The sequence below is a fragment of the Ascidiella aspersa genome, chromosome 9 (assembly GCF_963924565.1).
Source record: "Ascidiella aspersa chromosome 9, kaAscAspe10.2, whole genome shotgun sequence".
In the NCBI taxonomy this organism is placed as follows: Eukaryota; Metazoa; Chordata; class Ascidiacea; order Phlebobranchia; family Ascidiidae; genus Ascidiella; species Ascidiella aspersa.
This window is the reverse complement of record NC_139455.1, coordinates 2,759,185-2,778,454: the sequence shown is the minus strand read 5'-3', so window position 1 is coordinate 2,778,454 and position 19,270 is coordinate 2,759,185. Positions and strand designations below refer to the sequence as shown.

At 40.6% G+C, this 19,270-nt stretch overlaps 3 protein-coding genes across 5 annotated transcripts; 2 read left to right on the top strand and 1 right to left on the bottom strand.

Moving 5' to 3' along the window:
- Positions 1-418: 418 nt before the first annotated feature.
- Positions 419-16,040, bottom strand: LOC146131878 (ficolin-2-like). 3 transcript variants are annotated; one of them, XM_083396514.1, is made up of 6 exons: positions 15,741-16,040; positions 14,932-15,038; positions 14,021-14,117; positions 13,641-13,737; positions 13,094-13,240; positions 419-1,508 (listed from the first exon to the last, which is right to left on the bottom strand). In XM_083396514.1, exons 1-6 carry the CDS (start codon positions 16,024-16,026, stop codon positions 1,331-1,333), a joined length of 912 nt encoding a protein of 303 aa, XP_083252640.1. In that variant the 5' UTR covers positions 16,027-16,040; the 3' UTR covers positions 419-1,330. The 3 variants fall into 3 exon arrangements, with proteins under 3 accessions (XP_083252640.1, XP_083252641.1, XP_083252639.1); XM_083396515.1 differs by lacking the exon at positions 419-1,508 and adding an exon at positions 2,554-2,875; XM_083396513.1 differs by lacking the exon at positions 419-1,508 and adding an exon at positions 11,914-12,321.
- On the top strand, positions 3,159-8,358 carry LOC146131880 (uncharacterized). The gene is made up of 5 exons (XM_083396999.1): positions 3,159-3,452; positions 3,523-3,581; positions 3,645-4,441; positions 4,508-8,203; positions 8,263-8,358. The coding sequence occupies exons 3-5, from the start codon at positions 3,914-3,916 to the stop codon at positions 8,356-8,358; spliced, it is 4,320 nt and encodes a 1,439-aa protein (XP_083253125.1). The 5' UTR covers positions 3,159-3,452; positions 3,523-3,581; positions 3,645-3,913.
- LOC146131879 (uncharacterized) lies at positions 8,483-9,913 on the top strand. The gene has a single exon (XM_083396454.1). It carries the CDS (start codon positions 8,483-8,485, stop codon positions 9,911-9,913), a length of 1,431 nt encoding a protein of 476 aa, XP_083252580.1.
- Positions 16,041-19,270: the final 3,230 nt, after the last annotated feature.

Here is a 19,270-nt window from a genome sequence, read left to right as displayed (position 1 = left end):
GTTTACAACTAGTTTGGAATTGCATGTGACAACTTTTTAACTGTTCTTTAACTTCTTAAAAAAAAGGAATTTTGTCGCTGGGCGGTAAAATTTCCTCTACGGCCGTAGTTTGGTGGCCCCGGATTAAAGTCACTAAAAAAGCAAAGCAGTTCTGTCGTCACTGCTTGAGAGATGATTTGACTTCTGTCTTGTTCGTACTGCATTTTGGTGCCACGACTTTTTGTACAAAGCGTAAAGAATAACTTTGTTTTTATGTCGTTCGTTGAAACGCTGATAAATGGCGATTTAAGTCGTGTTTTGTAAGTGCTTGTAAAAAAAGAAACTTCCTGGATTTCTTAAAAGGGTTTAGCAGGCAAGCTGTTGTTTCCTCATTATGGAACCTCGACTACTTGGAACAGAGACGGTTTGCCGCAAAATATATCTTTTTAAAGGTAATGCTTTAAAAGGTATGTTGTTAATAATAAAAACCAAAATACGAAATTGAACCTGAAATGATTAAGCAGGAAATGAAGGTAAAAACTGACGATGTTTTCTTTAATTTTTTCTTTTGTGCTTTAACAAAATGTCTTTTATAGCTAGTGGCCAAGTTTTATTATTACCTGACATTACCATACCAAATAATGACAGGCCAGTAAAAATCGATTAATACACCTATGTATTTGTTCATTTTTACCCTAGAAAACGCTGAACTGAGTTGGAAGTTAAAAGGCTTTACCCAATATTCTGATATCTGGATTGCTGTTCTTGTTGACCACAATATAATTAATCTAAATTGCTGTTAAAGCCTTCAGTCGATAACGATTGAACAGATGAGAAATAAGCAGCAATGTACAAGTTCTATATATATACAATACATGCAACACTACACCTTAACCAGACCAGTGTAGTAATGATCCGACTTGGCTTGGGTCTTTAGGACAAAGGGCGTGACTTGGACAAAAGTAATAATGTCGATTAACTTGGGTTAAAATTAAGTGTTCTTATCAAATGTCTATTTAAAAAATCGGGAGTTTGTGTCAATTTTGCACAATATAAAAAAAAAAAATTTTGCTTGTTGTTAGTTGAGTTTTGGCTCATAAATCGGACGAGTTTACCAATTGTAATAGTTTTACGCCATAGGTATTAGTATGTCAATGACTTTGCTTAAAGTTGGCCTGCTTTAATAATGACTCTACTTTGGCAACTGATGACTTGGACTTTAAAAGTAATTTTACAAATGAGTTCACTAGGACTTTAGTCATTTCAAAATGACTTGTTTACAACACTGGCCTAAATAAAAAAATGTTAAATTTTACAAACTTTGTAAACATAGCTAAGTATTTCAGTTGTTTTAATCGCATCTCAGTTTCATAGTGGTGGCCTTTAAAGCCTCCCTGTCTCCCTTCCAGCCATGCCACAAAATATTCTTGCCGTTATTGGTCGACCTTCCCCATTCGGCGTTCAGGTGAGCATAGAAGCAGATGTTGAACCACCAAGCACCTCGCCAACCCACAGCGCAACTAACATGGCTAAACAAAACAACTGTATGGTTATGTTGTAGTGTGGTACATTGCAGGTAATTGCCAAAGCTACTCATAGAGATAAATTAAAAAAAATGTCGTTTCTGATTTGGTTTGCAACTTGTAAGCTTAATTCGGTTAAAAACAAGATGTGTATAGGCCTAGTATGCCATTTTTATGCTATTGCTGAAACGGATTTTTATACTTTAAGTACCAACTTAAAGCAACAGCTATATGTTTTTCTGCTTTAGAATCTCTAAAAATTAAATATTCTATTCAAAAGATACAGATCTACTTTTTGCTTCTTTTTTTTGCTAAATTTATTACCGTTAGTCACCAATAATGACTCATTATATTATTTAGAGCCGCATTGTGTTTGTGTTTTTTAGTGATATTTGTGAGTAGCTGTAGTTAAAACTGGTGTTTTAAGTTTCTGTTCAACAATTAGGGATCGAAATTATTTAATTTACAAGAAAATGCAGCACTTGGCATTATTACATTTTATGGAGGTAAAAGTTTCAAGCAAGTCTTATAAAATTATCCTGGACATTATCTACGTTTGGTTTTACAGCAGTAAGCTGTTTTTTTTTTGTTTAATAAAACGAGCTACGCATTGGTCAGTGCTTGATGGTTCAACCTGCCTTATGCTTAAAGTAAATAAAATATAAAAAAGTACTGTAGTGACGTTTCCATCTAATTAAATTCTTCGACGTGGTGTATCTGAGTTGTTTGCCTTTTGCCATTATTTGTTTCGCGGTAATTACTCTTCTCGCTCCTCCTCTCTTTCTCTTGTTGCTCTCACTTCCTCGCATGCGCCTTTTCGTGCTACGCCCTCGGTAGTCTGACCTGGGCGCCGTCGTGAGCAGTCGCCTTTGCCAAAGCTAATACACAGGACTGATAAACAAGTAGTATTTGGGTAGATGTTAACCTTCTGATAGGAATCTGATATAAGGAGTCATATGGAACTAACAATAGTCCCAATAAACATCTAAAACATCCCCAAACCGCTACAATACTATTAAGTCGTAATTCATCAAACAAATGCTATATACAAAACGAATTTCAAACTGGTAAAGTTGTTTAATCAACTGCATTTGCAAAACGGTTTATTTCAAATGTTAGGCCAGACTTTAAACGATTGTAGGCTACAATGTTTTAGCAATTTTGCAGTCAATCACATGCATGCTGATTCAAATGATTAATCGCATCTCAGTTTCATGGTGGTGGCTTTTAAAGCCTCCTTGTCTCCCCTCCAGCTTTCCCACAAAATATTCTTTCCCGCTCTGCTGGACCTTCCCCACTCGCCGTTCAAATGAGCCCAGAAGCAGATGTTGAACCACCAAGCACCTCGCCAACCCACAGCGCAATTAACATGGCTAAACAAAACAACTGTATGGTTATGTGGTAGTGTGGTACATTGCAGGTAGATGCCAAAGACACTCATAGAGATAAAATAAACAAAAAAATGTTATTTCTTATTTGGTTTGTACCTTAATAAATTTAATCTGTTGAAAACGATATGTGTATGTACGGTGTTGTTACATCGTATTTGCCAGTAATTACCGATTTCTATGAGACATTGGTGCTGTACCGTTGTGAGCTTACTTTCCGATACATGCGGTTTTTCTTTTTCGCCTGACTGTCGCGGTGAAAGTTGTTTTGCTGCTGTTTTGTGTAAAATGAAGTATTTGTTACTCGAAAGATTATTCTTGGTGAGTTGCGTTGTGTATAATGTGGTTTTGCAACCCTGGAATATGTCAATATGTAAAGTAACATTTGCTAAATTTGCTATACCACAAGTAGTCAGTTCGCCTAGAAATATGGCTTCGTGTATATGATAACGTCATTAATGTAGTATTTACACTGCTCTTGTTTTGCAGTGCCTTTTCTTGTGAACTTTATCAGAGTGAAATCTCACTCTTTCTTGACTACATAAATTTGCTTTAAGTCTTGGTAAGTTTATGTTTATGTGTGTGTGACGTCATAATGAGGCCTTGTTTGCTAAATTGCTGGTTTTATTTAGGCGTTTGATAAGTTAGTGACGCTGATTGCTTCGAATTCTCCCGGTTGCCCAAATAGTTGGTGAGCATAATATTTGAAATTGTACTATGAGTTAATTGGTTTTGACACGTTGCCTTTGTGTAGAAACCGTCTCCTTCCCGTATTGTGCCAGCTTCGTTGATTCTTTCTTCAGATCAACAACAAGTTTCAAATTCAAACTGTGTGTGGTTGTTTAAGAGGCTGAAATAGGAGACGCGTTTCCCTACAAGAATTTAGCCTCATATAGCGTTCTGCGCATAGACCGGGGCGCATATAACGAACGTTATATAAAGTTTCAACTATTGGTCGAAAAGGTTTAGCTCTGGCTAAATCCCAATAAATATTCCTGGTTGAAAGAAGTCCAACACTTTACTATGGATAATTCAAAATTGTCCAAACTAAACATTCCTGATGTGGTCGCCGACTGTCGACAACGACTAAGTAGTCAATACCTAGTCGCAGAGTGCTTAATGAAGGATAGCCGCAACAAGGATGCTCTTGAGGTTGCGTTGGTTACTTTAGAGCAGCTCTTTGCGGACACGGTAAAAGCCTACGAACCCTATCCTCAACTTTCAGACGATTTAGCAAGCATAAAGGAAAATAAAAATGAATTTGACGACCGAGTTTCTACCTGGGTTCGTCGCATTAGCTTGCAGCCGAATGTTGCTTTACCTTGGCAGACAATCAGCCCTGAAGCCCCCGTTGAAACCCAAAGCGGCGTTCCAAAGGAAAACAGATCAGTTTGTGGTCTTAGCGTGCGCTCTAGCTCGTCGCATTGTCGTAGTGTGCGCTCTAGTTCTACTACTAGCAGTAGAGTCCGGGTCAAAGCGACAACACGACTTGCGCGTCTTGCAATTCAGCAAACTGCACAACGACAAGAACTGGAGCAGCAGCACAAAGAGGCAGAGAGGCGCCGCGCTGAAGAAGAAAGGCGTCGCGTTGAAGAGGAACGGCGTCGGGCTGAAGAGGACCGGCGTCGGGCTGAAGAGGAACGGCGTCGGGCTGAAGAGGAACAGCGTCGGGCTGAAGACGAGCAAAAGCGACAAAAGGACGCGATGGAGATGTTGGAACTACAACATCAACTACAGGCAGCTGAGGTGGAGGAAAAAGTCTGGGACGAGGTGTCAGGAAATACAGAGTACATGACGGTGAAGGAAGGTTCTGAAGGAACGGCTACGTCATTACGAGAGCAGCCGCTCGAGGAGCAGCGTCGCGTCATGTTCACGTCACCACCTGTCACGTCCAGGAGAAGCCCCTCGGATCAACGGTATGTGGTTGACAGTGTAGCTTTATCTGATCACCCGTCACGATATATCCCTAACGCAACGCCCTCCTTTGACGATCGAGATTACCTAACATCAGAAACCCCGAAAGTTTTGCCCGTTTGTGAAAATAGAACGGTCAAGCAACAAACCACGCATGAAAGTGAACTCGCCTCGCTCGTGAAGCATATAAACAGACCCAAGCCCGAGGTAATTATATTCGATGGTAACCCAATGGACTATTGGAGATTTATTCGCAATTTCGATTCTCGTATCGACGACAAGGTCGATGACGAAGGAGCCAAATTATCGTATTTGGTCCAGCACTGTGAGGGCAAGGCCCGAAGGTTGATCGAATATTGCTACAGACTGAGGGACAATGGTTATCGACAAGCAAGACAACTGCTATATGACCAATACGGCAAGTCGCATATTATTGCGCATGCATGCGTAAGGTGCGTAGTTGATGGTCCGGAGTTACGTCCGAATGATATCGCTGGACTAAGCGAATTAGCGCAATCGCTGCGCGACTGTTTACTCACTCTTTCAGACATTGATGAGCACTCAGAAATGAACAACTATCCTACACTGATTGCTGTTGCAAGCCGCCTCCCGTTTAAGATGCAGGAAGCTTGGAAGCGTCGGGTTGACGAGATTGTCAAAAAAACTGGTCGTGAGCCTCTGTTCCAGCATCTCGTTGACTTTGTGGAAACTGAAGACCGAATCGCGAACTCACTCTTTAGTCGGATGCTGGACGAGCATCGGAGTGAAGCCAAAAAGGTCAAAGCTAAAGGTAATAATGTAAGGGCCTCAAGTCACGCTATTTGGACGGAGGGAGAGCCCGAAGCCCAGGCTCGCCCTGTATCCTCCAAGCTTCCCACGAACCGACTGTGCCCCTGCTGCTCAGAAAATCATAGTCTCACAGAGTGCAAAGAATTCAAAGCCCGGTCGTACAGTGACCGCGTGCGCGTTGTCCGACGCAGCAGGTTGTGCGACAACTGCTTTCGATACGGACATTTCGCTGTAAGGTGTTATAGCCCAAAGGCATGTTCCGTGAAGGACTGTAATGGAGCTCATCACGACCTGATGCACCCTCCGGAGAAGAAAGAAGAGGACCTTTCCCCTACCAAAGGTCCAGCTCCGGAACGTACAGTATGCTCGGTCGTGTCGGCGAGAGAGGAAGATTGTCATGCTTCATCTGGTCGCCAGGCCGTAAATTTGATGATGGTTGCGGTGCGGGTCAGTGTCAATGGCAAAGCTGTGAACACATATGCCCTTTTGGATACTGGCTCTGGTGTCACTTTGTGCGACAAGAAGCTGACGGATAAGCTCGGATTACAAGGAGAACCTAGCAGTGTGACGATTAAGACGGTAAATGGAGACAGCCGCCGGAGAGACGGCAAAATGGTGAGTTTTTCCGTAGCCTCGCTTGACGGTGCTGCGACGGTGGAACTTCCCGAAGTGATTGCTGTTGACTGTCTGCCAATCACGGCTAACAGATTTCCAAGAAGAGCAGAGTTGGACAGACTGCCACACATCAAGGATTTGTCATTCCCACGTGTTGACTGCAGTGAAGCTCTACTGCTTATTGGTCTGGATGTTCCAGAGGCCTTTATCGTCGAAGACGTACGGAAGGGCAAACCAAAGCAACCCATTGCGTTCAAGGTTCCACTGGGATGGGCATTGGCAGGACCTATCGGAACACGATCTAATGATTCGTTCTCTGTTAACTTCGCTCGTGTGGCTGACGACTCGCTGCAGGAGAAGTTGGAACGACTCTGGAAGACCGACTTCCATGACACCAATTGCACCGAGATGCCGATGTCACGGGAGGATCGCTATGTTTTGGATCAAATGAAGAGAGAAGTAAAGTTCGAACAAGGACATTACGTGCTGCCGTTGCCGTGGCGCCCAAATGAACAGCCGTTGCGTAACAACCGTGTCATGGCTCTTAATCGTTTGAGCTCGTTGAAACGCCGCTTTGTTCGTGATGACGTGCTGCGCCGCGCTTACACCGATACCGTTGAGGGCTACATAGCTAAAGGCTATGCCGAGGCGATCCCTGAAGAGGAACCCGATGAAGACGTGGTGTGGTACTTACCGCATCACCCTGTTACAAATCCACACAAGCCTGGTAAAATACGTGTGGTATTCGACTGTGCCGCCAAGTATCGTGGACAGTCGCTGAACGAAGCTTTACTCCAAGGACCTGACCTAACTAACTCGTTAGTCGGCGTTCTTTCTAGATTCCGGATGGAACGGGTTGCTCTTGTGGCGGACGTTGAGGCTATGTTCCATCAGATACACGTGAAACCGACAGATTGCGACGCACTTCGGTTTTTATGGTGGCCGGGGGGTGACGTTTCGAAGAAGCCTACTGCTCACAGGATGGTAGTACACTTGTTTGGGGCTGCTTCCTCACCCTCGTGCGCGAGCTTTTGCTTGAAGCAAGCCGCCGAGGACCTGCAAAATGAATTTCCGAAAGAAACTGTCGAAACAGTAAAGAAGAATTTCTATGTCGACGACTGTCTAAGGTCCGTGCCAACAGAAGCGGAGGCTGTTCTGCTGGTCCAAAGCATCCGCACACTTCTCGAGAAGAAGGGTTTTCGATTGACGAAATGGCTAAGTAACAGCCGGCAAGTACTCGCGTCCATCGATGAAAGTGAACGAGCAAAATCCGCAAAGGAGCTAAACCTGGATGGTTCGTGCGAAAGAGTCCTCGGAGTCCGTTGGAACGTTAGCTCCGACGAGTTCGGTTTCAATGTCGATGTGAAGCAACCGAAGTCGTTCACTCGAAGAGCAATCCTTTCTGTGGTAAGTTCGTTGTATGACCCTCTTGGCTTTGCAGCTCCCGTGCTTGTGGTGGCAAAAATCATGCAGAGGGATCTATGCAGGAAACAGCTTGGATGGGACGACGTGCTTTCCAAAGAAGACACCGAAATGTGGAAGAGGTGGCTGGATCAATTGCCGCGCCTGGAAGGTGTCACTCTTCCTAGATGTGTGCTGCCACGCGTTTTCGGCAAGGTGCGAAACACAGAATTGCACCACTTTGCAGATGCATCATCTGCGGCCTACGGTGCGGTGACATATCTGAGGCTGGAAGACGACCGAGGACTAATTCACTGTTCGTTTGTGATGGGTAAAGCACGTGTTGCTCCCCTAAAGACCTGTTCGATTCCGCGCTTGGAGTTAACTGCAGCCGTTCTCGCGGTCAAATTGGACCAACTTGTGAGGAGGGAATTGGATTTGGGCGAGTGCCGATCGGTATTCTGGACGGATTCGACGGCGGTTTTGCAAAGCATTCGCAACTGCAAGAAGCGATTTCCTGTGTTTGTGGCCAATCGCCTGGCCAAAATTGAAGATGTTTCTAGTCCAAGTCAATGGAGGCACGTAAACACGAACGTAAATCCAGCCGACGAGGCATCACGTGGATTAAACGTAAAAAAATACCTGAAATCAAGTCGATGGCTCACTGGCCCAAAGTTTCTTTGGGAAAGCGAGGATACCTGGGCCTCCCCACCGGACTTGTCCCCGTTGCCATTCCAGTTTTTGAATGAAAGGAAGGAGGATCAAACGGTCTGTTTGATTGCCAATGAGTCTTCCACTGATCGCCTAATCGCCAAATACTCCTCCTGGAATCGCCTGAAGAGGGCTGCTGGCTGGTTACTTCGATACAAGTTGATGTTGCTGTCAAAGCTGTTCCCGTCAAAATATCAAGCTGCGACGGGTCGCCTGACTGTTGTCGAACTCAGAGCTGCTGGGCGCGAAATAGTGAAATACGTGCAGCAAACCAGTTTCGGCGAAGAAATCGCTATGGTGTCTAAGACAAAGGACAAAGCTGTTTGCTTACAAAGGAAGACTGGGCCCCTGAGAAAGCTGAGTCCAATTTTGGTGGACGGAATTTTGAGAGTTGGAGGAAGACTCGAACGAGCGATGATCGACTTTGATGTAAAGCATCCAATCATCCTTCCATATAATCATCGAGTTACGGACCTGGTGATCATGCAACAGCATGATGAAGTCGGACATGCTGGGATGGGGCACACGTGGTCGTCCCTCAGGCAACGCTACTGGATCATTAAAGGTGGCGTTGCGGTACGACGTGTTCTGGGCAAGTGTATCTCCTGTCGACGACGAAACGGTTCCTTGGGAAAGCAGATGATGGCGGACCTCCCTGCTGCAAGGCTACAGGCCAAAGGACCACCGTTCTCAGCGGTTGGTGTCGACTACTTCGGACCGTTTCTTGTAAAACAAGGGCGCAGCGAGGTAAAGAGGTACGGGTGTATCTTTACTTGTTTTTCCACCAGGGCTGTTCACATCGAGATATCACATTCCTTATCGACGGACTCGTTCATTGGAGCTCTACGACGTTTCATCGGTCGTCGCGGACGTCCGGACGAAATCTTCAGTGACAACGGCACCAACTTCGTTGGTGGTGAACGCATACTGCGCGAAGAGCTAAAGAAGTGGAATCAACAGCAGATTTACAAATATCTACAGCAACGTGAAATTGCGTGGAACTTCAACCCCCCCACTGCCAGCCACATGGGTGGCGTTTGGGAGCGCATGATACGCTCCGTGCGCAAAATTCTCAATGCAATTCTTGCGGAGCAGATCTTAACAGATGAAAGGCTGAACACTCTGATGGTGGAGGTCGAGGCGATCCTGAACTCTCGTCCCTTGGTCCCTGTGACGTTCGATCCCAGGGATGAAGGGCCCCTAACACCTAACCACCTACTGCTGCAACGTGCAGCGCCGAACATGCCCCCCGGGCTGTTTACGGAAAAGGACTGTTACCATCGCAACCGCTGGCGGCAGGTGCAATACCTAGCTGACCAGTTTTGGAGGCGATGGTCTCGGGAGTACCTGCCGACGCTCATGACCAGATCCAAATGGACGAAAGGACATACTAATTTCGAAGCCGGCGACGTCGTGCTGGTGGCAGATGACAACCAGCCTAGGAGCAAATGGCTCCTGGGTCGCGTGATCGATGTACTTCCTGATCGAAAGGGAATCGTGCGTCAAGTGATCGTCAAGACTCGTGCTGGTGAATTGAGACGCCCGATCGCGAAATTGTGTTGGTTACTTCATGGTGACACGAAGCGTGATTAATCGTATATGCTGAATTCGCAATTACTGTCCGATGTTTGTGTTTGTTGTGAATGAACTCCTCGGATTCGTACATTGTTGGGGGGTATGTTACATCGTATTTGCCAGTAATTACCGATTTCTATGAGACATTGGTGCTGTACCGTTGTGAGCTTACTTTCCGATACATGCGGTTTTTCTTTTTCGCCTGACTGTCGCGGTGAAAGTTGTTTTGCTGCTGTTTTGTGTAAAATGAAGTATTTGTTACTCGAAAGATTATTCTTGGTGAGTTGCGTTGTGTATAATGTGGTTTTGCAACCCTGGAATATGTCAATATGTAAAGTAACATTTGCTAAATTTGCTATACCACAAGTAGTCAGTTCGCCTAGAAATATGGCTTCGTGTATATGATAACGTCATTAATGTAGTATTTACACTGCTCTTGTTTTGCAGTGCCTTTTCTTGTGAACTTTATCAGAGTGAAATCTCACTCTTTCTTGACTACATAAATTTGCTTTAAGTCTTGGTAAGTTTATGTTTATGTGTGTGTGACGTCATAATGAGGCCTTGTTTGCTAAATTGCTGGTTTTATTTAGGCGTTTGATAAGTTAGTGACGCTGATTGCTTCGAATTCTCCCGGTTGCCCAAATAGTTGGTGAGCATAATATTTGAAATTGTACTATGAGTTAATTGGTTTTGACACGTTGCCTTTGTGTAGAAACCGTCTCCTTCCCGTATTGTGCCAGCTTCGTTGATTCTTTCTTCAGATCAACAACAAGTTTCAAATTCAAACTGTGTGTGGTTGTTTAAGAGGCTGAAATAGGAGACGCGTTTCCCTACAAGAATTTAGCCTCATATAGCGTTCTGCGCATAGACCGGGGCGCATATAACGAACGTTATAGGTGTGTTATTTTTATGCTGGAACGGATTGTTTTACTGGAAATAGAAACTTAATACAACAGCTATATATGCATTTAAATTCCAAACCAACCCAAAGAGCAAAAAATCGTAAAATTATTTTTTTCTTATTTGGTTTGTAACTTAGTAGGCTAAACTGAATTTTGTTGAAAAGACGATCTATATGTATGAGATTTCTATGCTGAAACGGTTTGTTGTACTTGAAATAGAAACTTAATACAACAGCTATATGCTTTTCTGTTTTTAAAAATCGATCTCTAAAAATTCAATATTTTATTAAAAGAAAGATTTACTTTTTGCTCATTCTATTACCGCGATTACACAAATATCCAGAGTAATTAGGCTCATATTGCGTTTGTGTTGTTTAGTGCTATTTGTGAATAGCTGTAGTTAAGACTGATATTGTGTTTTTTTTAACTTGCAGCACGAAACAAAAATTATAATAAAAAATGCTGGTTAGGTTTCTGTTCAACAATTCGGACTTGAAATAATAATGAATTTACAAGTACGTGTAACACTTGACATTATTCCTTTTATAGATTTAAAAGTTTCAAGCAATAAGTCTTATAGCACTAACTTGGACATTACCTACGTTGATTTACAGCAGTAAAGGCCCCTTTACACTACAGCTGCACTGAGCTGAGCAAAGCGTAATTTGCATTCAAATTCTATTGTGGCGAGCGTTTCAAGCTTTGCTAAACTCAAGCCCCGTGCAGCAGCTGCAGCTAGCTTAAAAATACGCTTTGGAGCGATTTTCACGCTTTGCTAAACTCAAGCCCAGTGCAGCTATAAAAACAAGTTACGTTTGGAGCGATTTTTACGCCCAGCGCAGCTCACTGCAGCTGAAGTGTAAACGGGCCTTAAGCTGTTATTTTTTGTTTATTAAAACGAGCTACGCAGTTGGTCAATGCTTGGTGGTTCAATATGCCCTTTGATTTGCCTTTTAAACGATTAAAGCAAATCTCTATTAAAAAATAACCTACTTCGCCTAATCCCAAGGTCATAAAAGCAGTAAATTTGTCATGCCTCTTTAAAAAAAAGTTATCTTTAAAAAAAGTATTTTTTGTTTACAAACTATAGGCTACTTAACTATAAAAATAAAAGTATCCACAGCAATACTATTAAGTTGTAATTCGGCAGCAAACAAACGTTATATAAAGCACGAAATCCAAACTGGTAAAGTTGTTTAATCAACTGATTTTTTACGAAACGGCTAATTTCGTATAATAACTGGATGTTTGCAAAACGGTTATTTCGAATCTTGGGTCACACGCCAAACGATTATACAATGTTTTAGTTTTAGCATTATGTGGTCAATCCCATACATCTGATTTGATTAATCGCATCTCAGTTTCATAGTGGTGGCTTTCAAAGCCTCCTTGTCTCCCCTCCAGCTTTCCCACAAAATATTCTTTCCCGCTCTAGTTGACCTTCCCCACTCGCCGTTCAAATGAGCCCAGAAGCAGATGTTGAACCACCAAGCACCTCGCCAAATTGTGGAACAGCTGCGGGTGCTAAACAGTACAACTATAGCTGTTGTTGTGTTTATAACGTAGGGAGAGTCCGAAGGGGTTTGTTATAGCGTTTGCCCACCTTAAAGCGCCAAAAAAGTAAGCCACAATATAAACATCATGATACGTCATAGTAAGACGTCACACACACACTCCCACATACACGCACACGCACACATGACACTTCACACACAAACACACATGAAAGCTGACGCATACACATACAACTCCAACTCATACAGACATAATCACCAAAAGTGCATAAACACAGAAAAGCACACGCCAATACACACATACACAAACACAAAAACAAACACACACTCACACAAACGCACACACACACACAAGACGCGTCCACAAATACGCGCACACACACACACACACACACACACACACACACACACACACACACACACACACACACACACACACACACACACACACACACACACACACACACGCGCGCGCGCGCGCGAAATCACCCACACAAACACAGCCACCACACACCAGCACATGCACAGTACATACACACATACAAAATCGCACACCAATACACAACCACCAGCACACAGATACACGCACACGAACACATACAAACACACTTCTACACACTTAAACACGAATGCATACGTCACAGGACGACCTTACACAAAAGACACATACACAAAAGACACATACACAAACAGCACACAAACACACACACGCACACACACACACACACAAACACGAATACACAAAATGCACACGTGAACGTGTAAGGTGTAAGCCGACTTACGACGGGTCGTTGTCGCGATCTTTGGTTGAAAACTGCATTCCGTTATGGTTGAACACGCCCGGGTACATCATGCTGTCGCCAGCTGTCCCGTTGTAACCCCCGATCTTCAACCTGTAGTTGTCTGTCTCGTCGTTTATGGAGAACGCACTGCGTTTTAGTGACATGGTTTAAATCAGGGTTTTTTAAACTGTTTTTACCGCAGACCCCAAAAAAGTATTTATGTTTCCCGTCGACCAGTGCAGGCAAGGAATTTTAGAGATGACGGCATGACGTGTTGTCACAATACAAAGCGACTTACAATGCTGTTTTTCGGTCCAAAAAAGCAAAAGCGCAATGGAGTCTAAATATACATTCAGTACAAAAACGTTTTATTTTTAATTAAACACTTTTTTTTTGAAAAAATGATTACTTTTTAAATATATAATCTAATATTATAATTAGGGCTTCATGGACCCCCTAAAACTAGTTCACGTACTGCCAAGGGGTCCATGGATCCCAGTTTAAGAACCCCTGGTTTAAATGGAAACTTTAGCTGTGGATAATTTACCTGTATTCGGCGAATCTGTATTCATCTCTGAAATCCCACAAATCAATTTTCAGTCTGCATTGTCTGCCAGCAGTAAGGTCGTAGATCTTGTCCAGCCCTAAAAGTTCATAATGATTATTATGAACATTTTTACAAGATGTACAACTGTATACCTGTTTGCTATTACAAATGTCAGGCTATGGTTGCTTTTAAAATATCTAAAAACTGTTTATGACCCAAAAGTTTGTATAACTGTGGTTAATATAACTTTGTATAACTGTGTATAACTTTTAACTTTTGTATAACTGTGGTTTGTAGAACTCTACTTATTACTTGATTTATGTTTGAATACAGTTAGACCATTATAGCCTACAATAACGACGTTTGAAAAACTAATATACCTAGCCAGAATTCGCCTGAAAGACTCCCGAAACCTTCTTTATATTCGTTCCAGTTGCGATAGAAATTTACACTCCCGTCGTATCTTCGTTGAAATACCTAAAATTAACAAATTTAATATACCTTTTATGTATTCCTTAAAACTTTTGACCTGATACATTAAGCTTGTGCGGTTATTTTCTGGCGTAATTTATATTCCAGCTAATAAAAAAATAAACAAAAGAGTGCCGTTTTTGACATGATGTATAATTAAAGTGTAATTTGGTTTTATATTTGACAATTATTCGATACTACCTATTTGTTCAAGTTTACACATAAAGCAATTTTTTATGGAAATGTTGATTCATATAAAGTAGCGGCATATTTTCGTAGTGAAATATCGGCCTAAATATCAGCCAAATTTACCGATACCGATATATCGGCCGGTATTATTGGTAAACCGATATATCGTTCTATCTCTAGTCTCAACCAAGAATATCGTAAATAATTACAATTACCAGAGGAGCTGTTCTTTGATTTGTATATTTAAATACGTGTTTAAAAATACAAATCGTTATATTCGCAGGTGTTTTAACATAGTATCGGAAATGTTTTATTGAGTAGTCTATCCCTGTAAGGCTCAGTAGACCAGTGTAGGCAAGACATTTTCAGAGATGACGTCATAGATTAACTACTTATAACTCAAAACTACGCACGTATAGGCTATAACATATAAAAGGCTCAAGATTCAATATTAAAGGATGTTAAGTTATAGTTGTGAGTTGTGACTGTTTTACCAAAATAATCTTAAATAAACAGTCTGAGAATTAACTGTTTAGAAGCACGAACCCTTGATCTTCACGTTATTATGTTTGTCAAAATTTTCATATTATTCTCCAACATTAAATGTAAGTTAAATTAGCAGGTGTTTTACCGTCCATCCGTCTTCGCAATAAGCTTCCTTGCCACCGCGAAGTGTTGTTTTTCCGCTAGATGGCGACGTGGCACAGCTGGTGTTGGCAGTAACTGATTTTTCGAAATCTGCGAGAATTTTGTTTTAGGCAAAGCACTACTCCTCAATCGTTTTAATACCGCGCACTTACAGCAAGGATTTTGAATCAATCTTGTCTTGCGCAAAATACGTTTTACCGTTAAAAAGGAGGCAATTTAAAGGTTTTACCGGTCAGGCCGCAGTTATCCAGAAAAGGTGCACCTGGACTCGCTATATTTATGACAAAAATACAACTAGTTTCATAACTGCTGTAGCACATTCAGAAATGCATCATAAATATATTTTGTCCAATAAACTCTTTTGTAAAAAGTATATATTTGGTGAAGAAAGTACGGGTGTTACCTAAATAAATATTTCAAACTCAAAACGTACAGAACCCTTTTTAACCATATTATTTTTCAGAATAAGTATTTTAGCTTTACTAGGCTTGGTTTTAACTCATCGTTTTTTTTTTAACTTTGCCGATCGTCCCTAATTGCTAATAAATCCAAAAACATAATTGCTGCATGATATATGTCAAAAAAACAGCCCTCTGGTAATTATATTTCCTCTAACATTTCGGCAACCTATTAAAGTCGCCTTCTTCAGGGCAAACGACGCCATTCAATCTGAAGAAGGCGGCTTTAATAGGTCGCCGAAACGTTAAAAAAGAAATACACTTTCCAGAGGAGATATTTTTTGATTAATATTATGCCTGGTAACATCAGTTTATATATGATATAAGTCATTACCTTGAATATGCGCCCACACTTTAGCAACTGTTTCATCATTACTCGGTCCAACCGGCCCCATACTGCCTTTGGCGCCTCGTGGACCGGGCTCCCCTTTTGGCCCAGGGGCACCGGATCCGGGCTTGCCCGGCAGACCCCGGTCTCCCTTGGGCCCCTTTGGCCCACCCAGCAATCCCGGAGTTATTGTGACGTTATTGTCGCAGACTGGAGTTGTGACGTAACTGCAACGCTGGGCGGAGCTGATCAGGAGGAAGCCAAGACAAACTAAGAGAACGTTTAACAGCATTTGTTTAAAGTTCTGTGTCTGTCAAATGAACAAATAAGTTATCACTGTTGAGACTATAGTTGCACTGAATATGTGAATAATAAATCACCTTGACCCTTGCAAGTTAAATGTCGACCTTAATTCCTGATCAGTAACAGCAAAATACTCTAGCAAAGCTATAGTTTTGTGTCTGTCAAATGAACAAATAAGTTATAACTGTCTAGACTAGAGTCAATTTTTGTGTTTGAGCTTTGGTGCACGCAAAAAGTTTGCAATCTAAGTACAAATAACTATTTGCCTTTTCGAAATTTCTGCCAGATGCTATTTCTGGTGTAAAACGTGAGACACCACATGTAAACTAACCTAAATCAGTGGTTCTCGTTTTTAGCTTACGGCACAGTAAAAAATAAAAAATCACCGCGGCACACTTTTCACAAAACATCAAAATCATAACTTGACAATTGTCCTTACTGCGCGGTTAAGCAATAGGTATCTTAATATTATCAGTTTTCCAAAGTATAGTGTGCGTTGAAGTTTCACTTGCTGGCCTGCGTGCCAATTTGTAATACGAATAGGAATAGTTTAAAAAATACAAAACATTTAGCGGCACACTTAAAAATTCCCTCGAGACACACTATAGTATACCGCGTTACACAGTTTGAGGATCACTGACCTATATAATTAACAATTTTATTTTAAAACATTTTTGTATTTTCTATTTCTTTGACCACGTTACATGGCCGTCTTTATAGAGGTCATCCTTAAGTTGCACTTCTTTTTTAAGATATTTAAAAACCACAAAAGTGGTTTAAAAAGGCAGGGAATAATATAAGAAAACGCCACCACTATATTAAAAAACACACAAGACTGTGATTTAAAATTGTTTTCTTGTATCTTTAAAGTTATCACTTAGCAGTTGCCAAAACAGTTTTGTTTTAATATTATCAATATTACTGTTCAAACCCCCAAAGGCACAAGTGTGCATTTTTCGAACCGGTTGCGAGTGTTTTTTAAGTAGCTTTGATAACCGACTAGTTGTTATTGCCGCGAAACAGAGAGACTCGGCTCCTGCTTCTTAGGTCCAGAGGGAGTTAAGGACCTACTGCAAGTCACATTGGGAAGCACAACGTGAATTCCCAACAGAGAAAAGGAATACGGACTGGTGCCAAGAATGATCTAAAAGCAGTTTTAAAGTTATCTGTAGACCTAAAAAAACTGTTATATTTTGTTTCCAAAATTAAAATTGTACTGTATGGACAACTGTTCGATTTAGTGTTGTATTGACATTTTACATGGTTAACATAAATCGCCGGTAGTCGTCCCAATTAGATTGCCCAGGGGTTAGCTTTACATTTGTTAAAGAAGACTAAAAATACACTAAATAATCACAGAGATTTTATAGTCTTAAAAATTCATTAAAACTGGTAAAGTCAACAAACAAACCTAAATTACTTTTTTTTTTACTTTCTTGCAATGGCGCAAATTTGTATCTGCGAAAAGTTTTAGAATATTTTTTTCCGTAAAATTTAGGTAAAACAACTTAATTGGGAAACATAGAAACAAAAGTCGACTCATAGATTGTCATTGCGTTATCTTGTAGGTTAACATTTTAATTCAAACTATGACGTACACTCCATGGATTAAATCTTATAACACAATAAAGCTGTTAGAAACCTTTACGCTGTCTTTAAGACAATAACAAGCCTATTCTCCAAAATCAAAATAATTCTGGTGGAGTGTAGCTTAAAAATACGCATAAATAACCGATTTACTTTTTAGATTAAATGAACCATGCTCAGTGACCAAAACCTGCACTAATCATAAAGAAAAATCTGGACATCAATATTATCTAGGTCTAACTACTGCAGTTGCAGTTGCCGATTACCGAATAATAATTTGCATCCAACCATATTCCCCAAGGCTTACCAAGCAATGGCAGCTGTAATCACATATGATTCCTTCCAACCATATAGGCAACATAACTACAATTACATACTCGGGAACGATATTGAATAGACCTATAAAATTCGTAATAAATGTATGTCGTGATAATGTAATTGATAATAATTGAAAAGCAGTATAAGCCTAATTAAGAAATAACGCACAACTTCAATATATAGGCTATTAGCCTAATTAGAAATAGCTAGGCCTACTTTTTATTTTAAAGTTGGATGTAAGATCATCAATTTAGTTTTTCAGCTTCACACATCTATACAATTAGATATTTAAAACAGGTAGTCTCATCGAACCCGCTAACCGGGTCTTAAAAAAACGTTTTTTGTCCATATTTAAAAAAAAAACGGTTTTATGTGTATATTTTTTCCCGAACCGTAACCGAACCTAAACTGTTTTTTTGTAAGATTTCAAGGATCCCAACCAAATATCAAAAAAAAAATAAAACTTAACCAAACACGAACCTTTAAAAAAACAGGTTACAACCCATAGCCCAGAGTCAAGTTATATCACGAACGAATTTGGCACCGTTTGCAAAAATGTTTCTGAAACTATTTTTTATGCTGAAAAAATCATGTTCGTTAAAGAAGGGTAACTTTCCTATTGTTAGAGGTTTTAATAACTGCCAAACTGTTTTATACTACATTGAACTTACAAACAGATAAATTCCAATAATTACTCTATAGCCTACATATATTTTTTTATATTGACCGCAAGTTCTAGGTTTAACCCAATTTAAATAAAAACTAAACCGGGACGATATAACATATAAACTGGTTTCGAAACTACTAGGCCTATGTCCGGACACTATTAAGTGTGGAGCTCAGACATAATTCAGGAGATTTTGTCAATTCTGCAATTGTTCGTGTACAAGAGACTATTAAACAATCTTTAGAACTTGAAAACGTCAGTAATGAAAGGCAACCCTTCAAATATTTTATTTTTTGAATAATGTATAATCTTAAAATTTTATATTTGTTTATTATTAAGTATATTTTTGGGAAAGTACCTACTTTGTTGCGTCATCTAGGTCATGGCGTAATTGGTCAAGCGTGACTGATTTTTTTGCTAAAATATTTTTTGCCTTTCTATACCGAATACCACATTTAATGCTTTTTAGAATTTATATATTTTAGATAAAAGAGCAAAAAAGAGGGTAATATTTGATAAAAACGCAAACAAGTGCCAAAAATGATGTTTATTTTACATGCATTCCTTTATTGAAATTTAATATTAAGTAAACAATATATACATAAATACAAAACAAAAAATGTAAGGCATGGTTTTCTTTTATTTTTGAAACATTATTTAA